The sequence below is a fragment of the Phocoena sinus genome, chromosome 8 (assembly GCF_008692025.1).
Source record: "Phocoena sinus isolate mPhoSin1 chromosome 8, mPhoSin1.pri, whole genome shotgun sequence".
Lineage (NCBI taxonomy): Eukaryota > Metazoa > Chordata > Mammalia > Artiodactyla > Phocoenidae > Phocoena > Phocoena sinus.
In genome coordinates, this window is record NC_045770.1 from 98,857,288 (window position 1) to 98,874,277 (window position 16,990).

At 42.3% G+C, this 16,990-nt stretch overlaps 1 protein-coding gene and 1 pseudogene across 1 annotated transcript; both read right to left on the reverse strand.

Annotated features, from left to right (window-relative positions):
• Positions 1-526: 526 nt before the first annotated feature.
• On the reverse strand, positions 527-5,271 carry LOC116758392 (olfactory receptor 9I1-like). Its single transcript, XM_032641201.1, is given in 4 exon segments — positions 527-1,030; positions 1,032-1,170; positions 1,172-1,471; positions 5,156-5,271. Coding segments are annotated over 4 exon segments (1,059 nt in total).
• Positions 5,272-15,061: 9,790 nt separating this feature from the next.
• Positions 15,062-15,962, reverse strand: LOC116758205 (annotated as a pseudogene).
• Between the last annotated feature and the right edge of the window lie 1,028 nt (positions 15,963-16,990).

A 16,990-nucleotide genomic window follows, 5' to 3' on the forward strand; every position in this document is an offset into this window, starting at 1 on the left:
CACTGGGTTCACAGTTCTTTTCATTACCTTCCTCATAATGAGTTGGCAGGTTATCCATACCATAAGAAAACCCCTTATTCTTTCATTAGTATGATTCCCAGCTATGATCTTCCATAAAGAGTAAAAGTCAATATTAATGAGCACAGAGACAAAAAAGATAAAAAAGGGGAAACCGGAAAACTCAAGCATGGTTGAGTTGGGGAATGGGAGGCTGGATATGGTGGCCAGTTTACTATGACTATGCTATCTTTTGGCTCTGTGATATCAGAGAGTAGCACTCTGGCCCTCAGTGTTTGGCGGATGGACTAAAGAGGAAGAGGGGAAGAAAAGAGAGGCAGAGGGAGCCATCCAAAAAATGTCACCAAACTTACGGTTTTCCTTGCAGAGTTGGTAGTTCTTGCTCACTTCTCAGGTGCCAGCGAAAGGCACCTACCGTTCATTCTTGAGGGCAAGCACCGTATGGTATTGATGCTCATCAGAGCCTGAAGATCTGGGGAGAATATGGGTCAGGATGAAGGACCCTCATCTAAGCTACCTCCCTCAGGAACTGGATTTTACAAATGACTTTTCTGATTGCAGCATTTACGTCTTTGTTCCTCAAACTGTAGATCAAAGCGTTCAGCATGGGGATGACCACAGTGTAAAAGACAGACACAGTCTTGTCCTTCTCTGGGGATTTGTCTGAGTTACTTCTCTGGTACATGAAGGCAAGTGTCCCGAAGAAGAGAACAGCAGAGGCGCAGGTGGAGAAGGTCTTGGCTCTCCCACCAGCAGACTTCACTCTCAGGATCGTTCTGATGATGAGCATGTAGGAGACCAGAATGATCATGACATTGGCCAGGAACATGAGTTTGGCAAAAAAGAGGATGACAATCTCACTTTGTGTCATGTTGCTGCAGGCAAGCTTCAGCAGTGGTGGGAGATCGCAGAAGAAGAAGTTGATCTGACTGTCATCACAGCAGGAGAGGGTAAAGATGCACATGGTATGCAGGATGGCTCCCGATACCCCACAGACATAGGCCCGGCCAAAAAGCCCCTACAGATGCCCAAGTAATTGCTACGTTATAGAGCGATGGGTTGCTAACGGCAACAAAGCGGTCATAGGCCATTACTGCCAGCAGGTAACACTCTGTGCCTGCACAGATGGTGAAGAAGAAGAACTGGGCCACGGGAGATGACCGTTTGGCTTGTGGTCAGTGTGGCTGGGACCTGAAGGGTGATGACCGAGGTATAGCAGGCATCTGGCAGGGCAAGATGGCTCATGCAGAAGTACACTGGGGTGTGGAGTTGAGTGTCCATTTGGATTAGAATAAACATTCCCACATTTCCCAGATGGGTGACAAGATAGAAGACGAGAAACATCAGGGAGAGTGGAACGGCCGGTTCAGGGTGATATGTGAAACCTACAAGAATGAACTCTGTCACAGTGGTGAGATTTCTTTTGGCCGTAGGCTCCACATGTCTGGGTGGCCTGAGGAGAATGGAAGTAGAGATTCCAGAGCTGAAGGCCTTTGTCTTCTTCAGTGTCAGACCTTAGGTGAAAACCTCATATTTTTCTGCTCAGAGAGAGAAGAGAATGTTATCATTTAAAGAATCTACAACTGGCAGTGACTATGGAGAGTGTTTGCCTATCTCTGCATCCCTCCTGAAAATGGAATTTGGGTAGGTATTTCTTCAGGTTCACTTGCTTATTGTCTGTGACTTTCTTTCAGAACAGAGAACTTTAGACTATCAAGACTGGAAGGGACCAATCTGGAGTCTCTCTCTTTTAGAATATTCCCAACAAATTGTCATGTAGCCCAGGTGTACACCAGGGCTGGCACATATGGATTCTAAGGCTGTGCCCTGTTAACTCCTGGCAGGGCCATTTGTACAGACTGTGATGTGAATGATGCCTCCAGAGTGGTCAGATGCAGAATCCTGTGTTACGTGATGGGGTCTTTCTGGGCACTCTGCCTTTGGAATATTCTCCCTGTTGGGAAAGCCACAGTGCTCTTTCTGCATCTTCTTTTTTATTTTTATTTTTTTTACATCTTTTTTGGAGTATAATTGCTTTACAATGGTGTGTTAGTTTCTGCTGTATAACAAAGTGAATCAGTTATACATATGTTCCCATATGTCTTCCCTCTTACATCTCCCTCCCCCCGACCCTCCCTATCCCACCCCTCCAGGCTGTCACAAAGCACCAAGCTTATCTCCCTGTGCTATGCAGCTGCTTCCCACTAGCTATCTACCTTATGTTTGGTAGTGTATATATGTCCATGCCACTCTCTTGCTTTGTCACAGCTTACCCCTCCCCCTCCCCGTATCGTCAAGTCCATTCTCTAGTAGGTCTGTGTCTTCATTCCTGTCTTACCCCAGGTTCTTCATGACATTTTTTTTTTCTTTCTGTATCTTCTACACATTAGCATTATGCTCGATTCTGCACGTTGAGTAAAACCCCTCTCTCCCAAGACAGTTACTATACCTACTCGTATCTAGTCTCCTATTCTCCAAGTCAAACATTTCCAGTCATTTCAGCGACTCCTGGTGAGCCCTTTCATAATCCATTTCTGCTCTCCTGTGAACAAGGTTATCGTCTGTCTTGGATCTCTTTCTTGAGGGTCCTTGAGAGAAAGTGATTCTGTGAAAACCATTAGATTTATGGAGCCCTTATTCTGTGTTGGACATTTCCACATTAATTGGCTGATTTCTGTCAATAATCCTGAAATAGCCGTTATGAATTTCACGCTCGAAATGTGTACGCTGAGGGTCAGGAACTTAAAGTGGCTTTTGTCAAAGGATAAATTGCAAGCGCAGAAGCCAGGATTTAAGCTATGGTGTCACAACCCTAGGGCACTGCTTGTTTCATTAATTTTTAGCCTTTGTAGTCTAGAAGTAGCTCACAGAGAGGGGGTTTATAGAATTTGGTAGAACCAGTTTCCTGTAGAAATCAGGTTGATTCTTCACTCTCTGGTGGTGGAATGAGTTCTTTTGTTAGCTATTGATTGCTCTGGGCTCTGTTCTCCAGGATGATACCTCTAGGGGTTGAGGGTGGAGGCTGCTCCATCAGGGATTCTGAGACTCATGGGGAGGCTGGTTGGAGTCAGGGTTAAAGACTTGTTTGTGAACTATGGGGTTCTCACTAGCCGTAGAACTTCCACGGAACATTTCAGTTTTGATCCTGAGAATTCCATGGCTCGTAGGCAAAATCAAAGTCCTGGTGTTTCAGACACAGAATACCAGGTCCGCCAAGTTTCTAACAATTAACTTATCAAAGTCAGGTATGGAAACGGATGCCTACCAAATGTACTGATTAGCGGTAGCTTGAGTATGGACCACCCTGGTTTATTCCATTGCTCCCATCTTCTCTGATCTTAAACATCTTTCTTCCAGAACACTGCTGTTACTGTGATATTTCTGTGCTCCAACCACCTGCTTCTTTCTGTCCCTCTGTTAAATGTTTCCCATCATTTTTCTCTTCTCTGCTTCCTCATAACTTTGACTTATACATCGTTGTGGCTATTCACCCCATGGAAGTTCATCATCTTTAGCTCTATTGAAAAACTGAAAAATTATTTCAGTTTTTTTTTAGTTCAAATACTTTAAAAAGGGAACTTGATTTATCCAGCTGCCTTTTTGAGAGCCAGTCCAAAAGTTAAAAAGTTGAAATTATATAGCCAGCCTACATATTAACTGTCTGCTGTGTCCAAAGGGTCAGTTATGTGATACAAAACATAGCTTCAAGCCTTCAGGTGGGTTGTGGAAAGCACCGGCATTGTGACATCTCTTTGAGACCCGAGTCTCGAAAACTCAGTTTGGAACCTACTGGTATAGGCATCCTGAATTTGCACTCACATCTATTATTCTGTTCCATGGCTCAATACATCCTTCTTTCAAAGCAGAATTCTTTATCCTTATTTAGCCACAGAATCTTCTCTTCCTTCTTTCCACAGAGATGGAAATTTAGAGACCTGGAACCCATGCTTTAGGACGCACTTAACTAGATGTCCTCTAACAATTTTTTTGCTATGCTTGTATCTGAAGCTCAAGATTATAAATATAAGTTTCTTTGAAGCTTTTAAAAGATTACTCTGAATATTTCAATATTTGGACTAGACAGCCAGCACATTCAGATTGCTAAACAATCATATGCTTTAGAGACTTATAGCAGCATCCCCCTGCTTAGTAGGATTTGGACTGGCCAATCCCACCATCTTTTTTCAGAACAGTCATGACCTTTCAGTCCAGCCCTTGGACATGTTCCACAACATTTGCATAACTTAGTTCACACGGCCTGAGAATAGACACCATCATGCCCTCGTTGACCTAAAAAGAAATATTCATCTGGCAGCTTTCTTCTGGATGGTGGTAGCTAAAACGTGTACCTATTCAAAACATTGTCTCAATGGGTAAACCTCACAATGAGAACATTCCTTGAAACTGTGAGTCATTAGCTGTTGTCTGGTAATTTCTGTGTCCATGTCTGTCCAATGTCTGACAGTATGTTAGAAGAGCATCTGGGTGACTGGTTTCTCTTTCTCTCCAGGATTTGGGGGGCTCCATAGTTACTGTGCACGTGACCCTCAGGATGGGCTCATATGCTCTTCTCCACACTGGTTGGAAATACCTATGACCCTCACACAGAACCCTGGAGTCGGAAAGGACCCTGTGAGGCAGTCCTGTGATTTTCCTGCTCTGCTTGTCAGAGGCCTCAGCCTTTGTGGAGATGCCTCAAGGGACCCAGCAGTGGGAAGTAAACGGGAGGCTGACCAGGTGGGGAGCTGCCAACTCAGCCCCAGCTTCAAACAAAGCAGAGTTTCTTTTAACGCCGGTAAACAAACAGGTGCTTCATTTCATTTTGTTTGAAAAGGGCATTCCAGTGTTAAAAAAAGATTAACATCTGGTCCAACATGTTCTTTTCATTTAGCAGAAGAGAATATTGAACCTCGGAGAAGTTAACTTTTACCTGAGGTGTCAGAAAACATTCCCTCCCAAATTTATCTTGATGGGGCCTCAATACGAGCATCTTATTTGGTGCCTTAGGAGAGGCCATGGAGTTGTGAAAGAACAAAGCAGTCCAGGATGGAGCCACAGGGATAGGGGGATTGCTACGACGTAGTCAGGACACTCAGCGGCCAGGTCACGCAGGTTTCCATCTCATCACCTTCCTCACTGCACATCCCCTCCTGTAACATCCATTTCTACATTATCTTTTCGAAAGCTTCTTTCAAGGGTCTTTCTCTCTAACCTCGCCAGCTGAGACAACCTCCTCAGAGGGATGGGCCTCATCCTCGGTACATGATCTGAATACCTAGCTATTCAACCATGTGGGTGACAGGGGAGTAATAATATCTCCATGCCAATTACTGTTCCCTGCACTTGACATATTTGTTGCTAACTGCTGCAACCATCAGTAAGTACGTAGGTCTATGCTTGTTTCACAGAAGACAGAATTAAAGCCCTGGGAAAATAACCTGTGCAAAAGGTCACACAGATAAAATTTAAATTTTTTCAAACTTTTGGAAAGCACACTTAATAGTCTCTGGAAAATATATGATCTCCCAACATAGTTACAAGATTTACGTTACCTCACAGGGAAAGAACTGGTCCTTTTGTTCCTGCGAGGAACTTCTATGAAGCACTGATGATATTTTTGTTTTCTGAGCAGATCCAAGGGGATTGCTGCTGTGGCGATCTGAAAGTCACAGTAGATGCAATTACCTAATCTTCCTTGGGCTGATTTTGTGGATATGCTGAAACCCACTTTTGAATAAACCCACAGCAGGTAGCAAGACCAGGCTGTGCACTCAGTTTTATCCAGAGTTCCTGGGCAACATTCAAAGCTTGCAACCTCCAGGTTCTCCGGGTGTCTAACTGTTTTGCCTTCCTGCCCAATTCAGATTGCCTTGTTTCTGAATCGTTGAGTTTTCTGATCCAATTGAATCCTTTGGTGTTTTTAACGTCTTACAGGTGTCACCTAAGATGATGCTTCTGGTATGAAGATGGTAATGCTAAACGAAAGATTCACTAGAGAAATTCATATTCATAGAGAAATCAAATTCGTAGAGAAATCAAGATTCCTCTATGATTCACTGTGATAATTCACCTGCCTGCAGTGGGGCTTACGTGAGTCCAGACTTGCCTGCAAATCACAAAATGAATGGGACAGGGCTTTATGTTTCTGGGAGAAGTCTTCTGCCTTCAATTAGAGCTGACTCAGGGCTCTCAGTAGGTAAGAAAACAATGGGTCTGGGGATTAAAAAGCTCAGGAGGGTAAGTGGTAGATCCTAAATGACATAATTTCCCATGTTCCTCTCTGTGCTCGTCAGGGACTGAACATCGTCACTTCCATGCCACTTTCTCCAGGGCTGGAAAGAAACGGAGAGACAGTCCAGACCTACTTTGATACATTACAGATGAAGGTACAGACCTGGGGGTGGTGGTGCACGTCTTATCCGAGGTCACATAGCTTCTCAGCTGCCAGCTGGAGGGCTGATCAGAAATGATGGTGGAGGATGGCTATGGTCAGGGGAGGAGACTAGGACCGTGAAACCACAGTCTCACCCATTAGTCTGGTCTGCTCAAGGATTCTGTTTCCTTCCAGACCCAGTTCAAGTCTTACCACTTCTGGGAAAGCTGACTAAACCCAATATAGATCTTCCCAGCCCTCAGTGAACTGTACCTGGATTTGCTTTCCATTCTATATTGTGGCAGAGTCTGGAGCATCAGGTCTTCTTTAGTTTAAACATCTGCCTCACAAAATATTCTGTGGGAGAAGGGTTCAGTCCTTTAGCCTATTTATTTTTTTAAAAAAAATTTTGTTTTATATTGGAGTATAGTTAATTTACAATGTTGTGTTAGTTTCAGGTGTACAGCAAAGTGATTCAGTTATACATATATCCACTCTTTTTCAGATTCTTTTCCCATATAGGTTGTTATAAAATATTGAGTAGAGTTCCATGTGCTATACAGTAAGTCCTTATTAATTATTTATTTTATATATAGTAGTGTGTATATGTTAATCCCAAACTCCTAATTTATCCATCCCCCCACCTTTCCCTTGTGCTAACCGTAAGTTTGTTTTCTACGACTGTGAGTCTCTTTCTGTTTTGTAAATAAGTTCATTTGTACCATTTTTTAAGATTCCAGATATAGGTGATGTCATATGGTATTTTTCTTTCTTTGTCTGACTTACTTCACTTAGTATGATGACCTCTAGGTCCATCCATGTTGCCGCAAATGGCGTTATTTCATTCCTTTTTATCAGCCTATTTAATTTTGAAATAAAGGAAGATCACTTTAATGGTGTTAAATCAGTAATAACAACAGAGCTGGGAAAAGTCATAACTGAGAAGGGGCCTCCTAGGGCTCCTTGATTCCCATTTTGTTGTTGCCAAGGAAAGTGGGGAGGCACATCATCTGTCTATGTATCACTAAATCATATGTCTTAGTTTGGCTTATTTTTGATCTCTCTCTCTTTGTATGTATATTTGTTTTCTAGTTATTTCTAGTTGGTTGTTTTCTTGAATAAGATAAACATTAATTCTTTTTCCACATAAAAGAAGCCTGGAGATAGGCAGCCCATGGCTGGTATGGTGGATTAGAAATGTCATCAGGGGCTTAGGCCCTTTCTGCTCTGCTGTTTTCTATGCGTGGCTTGTAGCTTCAAGGTCACCTTGGTAGCTGAATGGCAGCCAGGGCCCCAGCCATCACATCCACACTCCAGATCAGAAGAATAAAAACCTAGAGGCAAGTGTTTTGAGTTTTGTGCTATTATAACAATGCTTTATGAACATTCTTGCACCTGCACCCTGGTAGGCATGGGCAAGAGTTTCACCATTGTGCATACTTAGGTCACTGAAATAGCTGAGTCACTGGTTATGTGTATCTTTGATTTTTAAAGGATAATGCCAAACTGTTTAACAAAATTGTTAGACTAATTTATACTACCCATTTTCCATATCCTTGTCAATATAGTGGTGTCATACTCTTTAATTTTTGCTAATCTAACGAGCGTACTGTGGTTTCGATTGGCATTTTCCTGATTACTAACGAGAAGAAGCATCTCTTCATAGGTCTATTGGCTATTTGGATAGTCTCTTTTGTGAATTACCTGTTTGAGCCATCTTTTCTTAGTGATTTTTAAGTACACGCACGGGCGCGTGCACACACACACACACACACACACACACACACAATATAATAGTCCTTGTTGATTGTGTGTCTTAAAAAGATTTTTTCCTATTCTGTGTTTTGACCTTTCATCTTCTTAATCGTGTGTTTTAATGAACAGAACCTCTTTAATGAATACTGACACATTTAGGGATAAATTTATGATTAATGCTTTTTTTTTACATATATGAAATTCTTCCACATAATGAGGTTATGAGAATATTCTCCTCTATTATTTTATAAAACTTTTATTAACTTCCCTTTCATATTTAGTTCTTTAGTCTACTATGAATTCATTTTTGTGTGTGGTGAGAGGTAGAGGTCTGTATCAGTTAGGGTACTTACAAGTAACAGATGGCACATTCAACTTGGATAATGTCTAGTAAAGTCACTATTTAAAAAAGGTGTGGGACATAATATAGGTATATGTATAGCTGATTCACTTTGTTATAAAGCAGAAACTAACACACCATTGTAAAGCAATTATACCCCAATAAAGATGTTTAAAAAAAAAACAAACACTATTATTATATAAACATGTAGTTGGCCCTAATAAATAGATTCACCCAATAATCACTAAAGAAATTATATAGGGCTTCCAAAAAAAATAAAATAAAATAAAATAAAAAAGGTGTGGACAAGATTTAAGAAAACCAAGATGGGATGATGCGGTACCTCACAGCTAGTAACAGAGGGAAACCATTACCAGTCTTACAAGTCGTCATTCATATTGTGGCTTTTTGACCCTCAACCGGCGACTTCCGACATCACTGTTTTCAATTGCCTCGAGCCAGCAGAATGGGAAGGAGCATGGCTTGTTGGAAATGCTCTACACCGTTTATTCAAACATTCTATTGGCTAAACTCTCAGCTACATGTCTATACTTAGCTGCAAAGGAGGCTGGTTAAAAGTCTAGTTTTTTAACCAGTCCTAGCTGAATAACACGAATCATTTGGGGTCAGAGGGCAAACTGTGGTAGGCAGCCCCTTAGATGGCTCCTGATGGTTCCTGCCCTCTGGTATTCACGTCTTTGAGTAATTTCCCTCTCTTGGGAATGGCCTGGATTTAGTGACTCACCTTTAGTAGATAAGGTGTGGTGGGATGTTACTTTTGAGATTAAGTTTCAAGAAGACTGTGGTGGGCAATTAGTTCAGAGGAAAGTCATCTGTCATGTTGTGAGCTGCCTCACGGGGAGGTCCACGTAGCAAGGAACTGACATATTTGGCTACCAGTGGGGAAGGATCCAAGTCTTCCCAAATCCATGCCTTAACTTTCAGCCCTTGCCAACATGTTAATTACAGCTTTGTGAGAGACCCTGAGCCAAAGACATCCAGCTAACCTGTGTCTGGATTCCTGCCCCTACAGAAGCTGCAATAGGAAAGGTTTGCTGCTTTAAGCTGCAAAGTGGACAACAATAGACAGTGACATGCAGTAGGGGAACTGTTGTTCTATAGGCTCACGGGGAGATGCTATCGGTGGCAAACAGAGCTTCCATACTCTGCTTACGTCTTGGGGTTCTTTTTTCCCCTTGGATGTTAGCCTTTGATTTCTTAGTATCTTTTCACCTTTTTATTTTATCTTTTTACATGTTTTTCAGGAGCCAGCTTGGTCAGAAAATCCTAGTCCACCGTATTGCCAGAAATAGAAGTCCTGTTCATTTAAATCTTTCTGCTTTTCAATAGATCTTTCTTGAGCACCTACTGTGATTCAGGAGGTGCACTAAAAATAGCAATTCTTGCCTCCATGGAACGTACATTTTACTGGGGGTGGGGATAAAAAACAAACATGCAGTTACATATCAGGCGTTGTTGTGTCTTGAAGAATAAAATAGCAGGGTAGGGGGATAGACAGTGACATGCAGTAGGGGAGCTGTTGTTCTAGCTATGGTGGTCAAGAAAGGTTTCTCCCAAATGAGGCAACATTTCCGCAGAGACATGAATAAAGTAAATGAATGGGTCTTGTAGGTTGATAATGGGTTGGGGGTGGGGGCGAGGAGAATGCTTGTGTAGAGAGTTTCTCCTTTGTAGGTCTGCAGAGGATGCTGGGAAGCAGGCATGGATCTCTCATTCCTTTTATTTCAGAGGGGTTGAATGTAGGGAACTTGGACACCGCTTGGTGGATTGTGGATCTGAGAATCATTGTTGCTCTCAGTCTCTCAGACATCAATAGAGCTGTCTTATCTGGGACAAGCCCCATGGCTGATGCTGACTTAAAGGCCCAGGTCCTATCTTAGCCATCACAGAGAATAGGGTCCGTGTACGTTCTGAATAAATTTTTATTGAATAACCATTACATGCAATCTCTTCCAGCTTCTATCCATCCAGCTGCTTAGCCAAGAACTGGCAAGTGTATAGGGATTGAGGCTGAGTAAAGTTCTCTCCTTGTTAAATCGGTCTTTTATTTTATTTATTTTGTCTTCTCTTACCTATGACCTTTGAATGTCCCTTCACATGACTCCCAAGTTCCTAAGCAGGAAAAACCATCTTTTATGGTTCCTGGAGAAAGAGCCTAATGAATAAGGCTATTTTTTTGTTGTTGTTGGGAGAAATTTATTTATTTATTTATAATTTAATTTTTATTTTATATTGGAGTACGGTTGATTCACAGTGTTGTTTTAGTTTCAGGTGTACTGCAAAATGATTCAGGGGCCATTTTGCCTTAAGTCACTCTGTACCAGAGAAGGGACAATTGTTTATAAAATGGTGTTCAAAGGTGATATAAGAGAGTAGATAAGACTAGAGTTTCTGGAACCTGAGTCCCTGAGCTCAAATCAAGAGGCTTGCTTCTGTGACCCTGGACAACTTATCTTCTCTATGTCTTATTTTCCCCATCCCTACGTGGGGATAATAATTGCACCTACACCATAGGGTTGCTAAGACATCATAGAGTTGTTAAATACATCTAAAAGTTTTCAGAATAGTGTCTGACATATAATAGGTGCTCTGTTACTCTTAGCTGTATTAATAATAATAATAATATTTTATTAGGAGCTAGAACAATGAGTTATTAGGTTCTTTAGGTTGTAAAAGAGACCATTCAGATTATCTAGTAGAATATGGGTCTATGGTTAAGACTTTTATGCTCCAAAAAGGAGACAGGGGTTTCTTGGGGGGACCTATTGGGAGTGCTAGAACTCAGTCTGGAACATAACTCAAGATTTGGAAAGATCTAGTGTAGCACTAGGGACTGGTTTATATGGCTGCCTCCTCCGCGTCTGACATTTGCTCATTTCCTCTCTGGTCTGTCCGTAAACATGACTCAGCCATTCTCTCCATAGCTTATCATCATTTGTGAGTCTCATTTCTCAGCTAACTTAGTCTTTTCCCATACTGTTCAGTTTAAATCCTCAAGGGGGAGATATTTTTAAAAAAAAAAAAAATTAATTTTTGGCTGCGTTGGGTCCTCGTTGCTGCGCACAGACTTTCTTTTTAGTTGTGGCGAGTAGGGGCTACTCTTCATTGTGGTGAGCGGATTTATTGCGGTGGCTTCTCTTGTTGCGGAACATGGGTTCTAGGTGCGTGGGCTTCAGTAGTTGTGGCACATGGGCTCAGTAGTTGTGGCTCGCGGGCTCTAGAGCACAGGCTCAGTAGTTGTGGTGCAGGGGCTTAGTTGCTCTGTGGCATGTGGGATCTTCCCGGACCAGGGCTCGAACATGTGTCCCCTGCATAGGCAGGTGGATTCTCAACCACTGCGCCACCAGGGAAGCCCAAGGGGGAGATATTTTTATTGCTCCTGCTTAGTAATCTTACAGCTCTAGAGCATCTAATGGCTCTCTACCCTGTTCACGCATTGATGAAACCTGGGTCAGGGGCTTATTCTAGTCTGATCACTTGAAGGGGAAGGTCAAGTGCTAGAACAGTGGTTACCTAAGCTATGAGTGGGGAAGTTTCTCCTGCAATGAGAAAATGATAGAAGTATAGACACACTCTTCATTTACTTTATTTACTGAGTCTCATAATAAGACCCAGTCCTTTCTTTATTCAAAGAGTGTAGATATAATCAGTGTCAATGGAGACAGATCTGCCGTAACATACTGGAGAACTCCTTTCCATTAGAGTTCTATAAGTGTGGAATCCTTTGGCCCTGATGACCAAGCTTGAACTAGTCCCCAAAGGGGAATTTATGGTAGGATTCCAATGTGCCTTAAGGAAGCAAGAAAATAACTGTGGCTGCTTTAGAAGTACAACGGGAAGTAGGAAATAGAAACTGTCAGAGCTCTTAGTCTTTTTTGTTGCAGATTCTCTTTGAATAACGACTTCATTTTTGCCCCTCTCTTGACTTCTCTACTTTGGACAATCGGGTCTCCTATGCTAAATCTCTTTTACGTGTTGAACTTCATAACGCCCATGGAAAAATTTTTATTAAACCTAACGTGGGTCAGGTGCTCACTTCTGAACAAATCAGCTGTAGGTAGGGTGAAGGGCCATCTTAATAAAATGGTTGTTCCCATATAGAAGGGCATGGAGGATCAACTTCTCATAAATTCAAGATTGGTTAGAGGGGTTCATTGGGCACACAACAAGACATTCCGTGAAAAAGACATCATTTGGCTACCCTTGACTATGTGGGATGTAAACAAATGCACTCTCCCCTTCCATCCCCCAAGTTAAACACCCATATTGATTATATTTCTTGGGTGAAAAGGATTTATATTCACCTTCCCGAATTCATTCTCTTGCCCTATCATTTGTTCATGATCTCCTTACTATTTGTTCACGGCCATGGAATTGTGGCAAGGCCCAGGGTTGATATCGGAAAGTGAGGGAAAGGGAAGGGAAGAGAAAAATATATATTGAGCAGTTAATTGGTGGTAGATTTCTCAGTCATCACCTTATTTAATTTTTACCATACACTCTTAAATTAGGAGTTGTTACATTTGTTTTAGACGAGGAAATTTAGGATCTGAGAAATTAAACCATTTACCCTAGGTTTCACAGTGAATTGGTGGTAGAATTGGGATTCAGATACAAGCCTGACATTCCTTGCCTATGCGGCTGTAAACTCTGAACAAAGGGACTTTGAGCAAAGGCCCAAAGAGACTATGAGAAAGTGTTTTCTGAATTGCAAGGTGGGATCTTCTACCTAACCATGCCTTCGCTATTTGCCGCTTCCGTGAGGCTCAAATGAGACCATGCATGTGCCATAAAAATGTGTTCAAAAACAATTACTGAGAACTCCTCTGGTCCGAACTCTGGACTTGGAGACGAGTTCAGCAACAAAGAAAACAGACTCTGCCCTGAAGGGTTCTGCAGCCTTGTGCAGGAGTTTCAGTTACTTTCCCCTCTTACCACATCTTTGCCAGAGAAGATAATATGTGCTTCAGGGCTTTCCTTATACCTGCCTTATACCTACCTTTGCTCTCTGACTTTGCCATTCCTGGAAATAGGATGCTTGGTAGGAGAAAATAGTTCATGAGGCAGGCTATGCGAGTGGAGAGGAGAGGCAATGCACCATATCCTTCAGAAACTAAGGAATTAGTCCTTGAGGAAACATCCCCAAAGGCTTAATTCACCTTGAAGATATCAGAGTAACAACAAAGCAGGAATAACAAAACCTGATTAAGTGATTAAGTGGGAAGGCAATTTGCAAATTTGGAATTTGCAAATTTCATTGTTCTGGAGTGAGCTCTCCAAGGGGCGACTGGAATGTCTAGAATGGTGAAGATAAAGGCTCATTTTTTTTTTTTTTTTTTTTTTTTTTTTTTTTTTTTTTTTGTGATACGAGGGCCTCTCACTGTTGTGGCCTCTCCCGTTGTTGGAGCACAGGCTCCGGACGCGCAGGCTCAGCGGCCATGGCTCACGGGCCCAGCCACTCCGCGGCATGTGGGATCCTCCCGGACCGGGGCACGAACCCGTGTCCCCTGCATCGGCAGGCGGACTCTCAACCACTGAGCCACCAGGGAAGCCAGAAGGCTCATTTCTTAAACACTCCCTTCCCTTGGCCATTGAGAGACTCAGTTTTGTCTTACACAACACTCCTCCCTTACTGAGGTGACCAGTCACTCACGCATTTAAAAAAAAAAAAAAAAAAAAGACTATTTAGTTTTATCCACAGGGATCTCCTGATATAATCCTTGTCCCAGAAAAAAAGGCAGTATTGATGGGAGCAAAACTGAGAGAGAAAGGATGGGAAAGCCAAGCATGCAAAGAGTATTGGGCTGGATTGAGATTAACTGAAGACCTCTGGGGGCTCTGAGATTCTGTAAATGATGATGTCAGTGAGCATTTATGAGACTTCTGGGTTCTTAGGAATGGACTGGAGGTGGGAGAGGGGGAAGAAAGTATATCTGAATTGCTGGAAATAAATGCTATCACATTTGCAGTTAAAAGTTTTTAAAAAGATCTTTTACTGAAGTATAGTTGATTTACAAAGTAGTGTTAATTTCTGCTGTACAGCAAAGTGATTCACTTATACATCAATATACATTCTTTTTTCGTGTTCTTTTCCATTATGGTTTATCACAGGATATTAAATATAGTTCCCTGTGCTACACAGTAGGACCTTGTTGTTTATCCATCCTATATACAATAGTTTGCATCTACCAACCCCAGACTCCCACTCCATCCCTCCCCCACCCTTCCTCACCCTTGGCCACCACAAGTCTGCTCTCTATGTCTGTGAGTCTGTTTCTCTTTCGTAGATAAGTTCATGTGTGTCATATTTTACATTCCACATATAAGTGATATCATATGGTATTTGTCTTTCTCTTTCTGACTAACCTCACTTTGTATGATGATCTCTAGTTCCAACCATGTTGCTGTAGATTTGCAGTTTTTCTTGTGTGCCTGTGGTACCTCTCTACCTTCTTTTTGTTTGTGGGTACCGGTTGCATATACTGCTGGTGCCTATTAGGATATATTAATACGGGAAAAAAATGGACCAAGATGAGAGGTCCTTACACCCAGATCTACACACTCTGTGACACTTGGAATCTACCATTGACCTTTCTGAAGGCCGCTTTCACATCCTTATTTCTCAGGCTGTATATCACAGGACTCAGCATGGGGATGACCACACTGTAGAAGACAGACACTACCTTGTCTTCCTCAAGGGATTTGCCTGAACCACTCTGCAGATACATGAAGATGAGGGTCCTAAAGAAAACGGCCACAGCAGTGAGGTGGGAGGAGCATGTGGAGAAAGTCTTAACCCTGCCACCTGAAGAGTTCACCCTCAAAATGGTCTTGATGCTAAGCAGGTAGGAAATCAGGATGACCAAGGCACTGGCCAAAATCACAAAGTTGCCAAAGAAGACAACGACAGTCTCAGTGTTTGTTGTGTCACTGCAGGCAAGCTTCGGAAGAAGTTGATCTGACTGTTTTCACAGAAGGAGCGGGTGAAAGTACACGTGGTACGCAGGATGGACCCCGCTACCCCATAGACTTAGGCTCCCAGCACTAGACTCCAGCAGTGTAGAGCAGTGGGTTGCTAATAGCCACATCGCGGTCACAGGCCATCACAGCCAGCAGGGACCACCCTGTGCCTGCACAAATGGTGAAGAAAAAGAACTGGGAAGCACACTGGCCATGGAAGATGACTGTCCTGCCTGTGGCGAGTGTGGCCAGGACCTGAGGGGTGCTGGCCGAGGTGTAGCAGATGTCTAGCAGGGAGAGGTGACTCAGAAGGAAGTACGTTGGGTGTGGAGTTGGACATCCTCTGGGATCAGAATCATCATCCCTAGATTCCCCAGAAGGGTGACTAGATAGAAACTCAGAAACACCAGGAAGAGGGGAATCTCCAGCTTAAGGTAGCCAGTAAAAGCCCATAAGGATGAACTCAGTTACTATGGTGAAATTATTCTTGGCCATGGATTCCACACAGACTGTTGATCTGAGGCTGAGAATGAAATGAAAAAAAAAAAAATCCCAGAATTGAAAGACTGATGTTTTCTCTCTGGTAGAAGTTAGGTTTCTATTTCTGGGCAAATGTACAGAGATTGTTTCTGAGAAATCTTACACCCGGCTGATTCTTCTCCGGCATCCTGCATTTTTTGGAAGCTGAGCCATGAGCTGGTGTTTCTAATTCAAATTAACTCTGGTTTATATTTGGAAATTCCTGTGAAGATAAGAGACACATAGACTCCGAGATTTGGAAATAATCTAGGCAGCATCTGCTCTAATCCCCACTGGATCTTGGATCTCTGCGGCACACCCTCCACGTGTTTGTACGGTTGCCTTGTGAGCTTCTATCTGTGGACAGTTCTACCTGTTAAGCCTCTTTTTGTATCTGGGTTCTTTCTCTTTATATTCTATGCATTGACTTTAGTTTCGCCTCTTCCAGACACAGCTGTTCTAATCCCTTTTTCTCAGGAAAGCGTTTCAGATGCTGGAAGATGACAACTCTGCTCTTTATGTGAACTATTCTCTCATATTACCCATTGATATATATTTTTCTTATTATCTAATTCAGCGTGTGGTCAAAAATGCTTAGTCAGTTGGTATTAAAAGATGTTTAAGGGTACAACCTAGCAACTAGTAGATAAATAAGTTCTGGAGATCTAGGCCACAGCACGGTGATTATAGTTGAAATACTGTGCTGTAAACGTCAAAGTTGCTGAGAGACTTGATTGTTCTCACCACAAAGAAGACATGATAGTTATGGGACATGAGAGAGGTGTTAGCTTATGCTATGGTGGCAATCATATTGCAATATATGTGTATCAAACCAACACATTGTACAACTTAAACTTACACACTGTTATATGTCAATTACATCTCCGCATCAATAAAAAAACTGAAAGTCTTTTTCTCCATTTTAATCTTTACCACTTTCATCTTTCCTCTAGCTCTCATCAGTGGTCACTAGTGGGAGGGAGACACTGACATATCATGTAAAA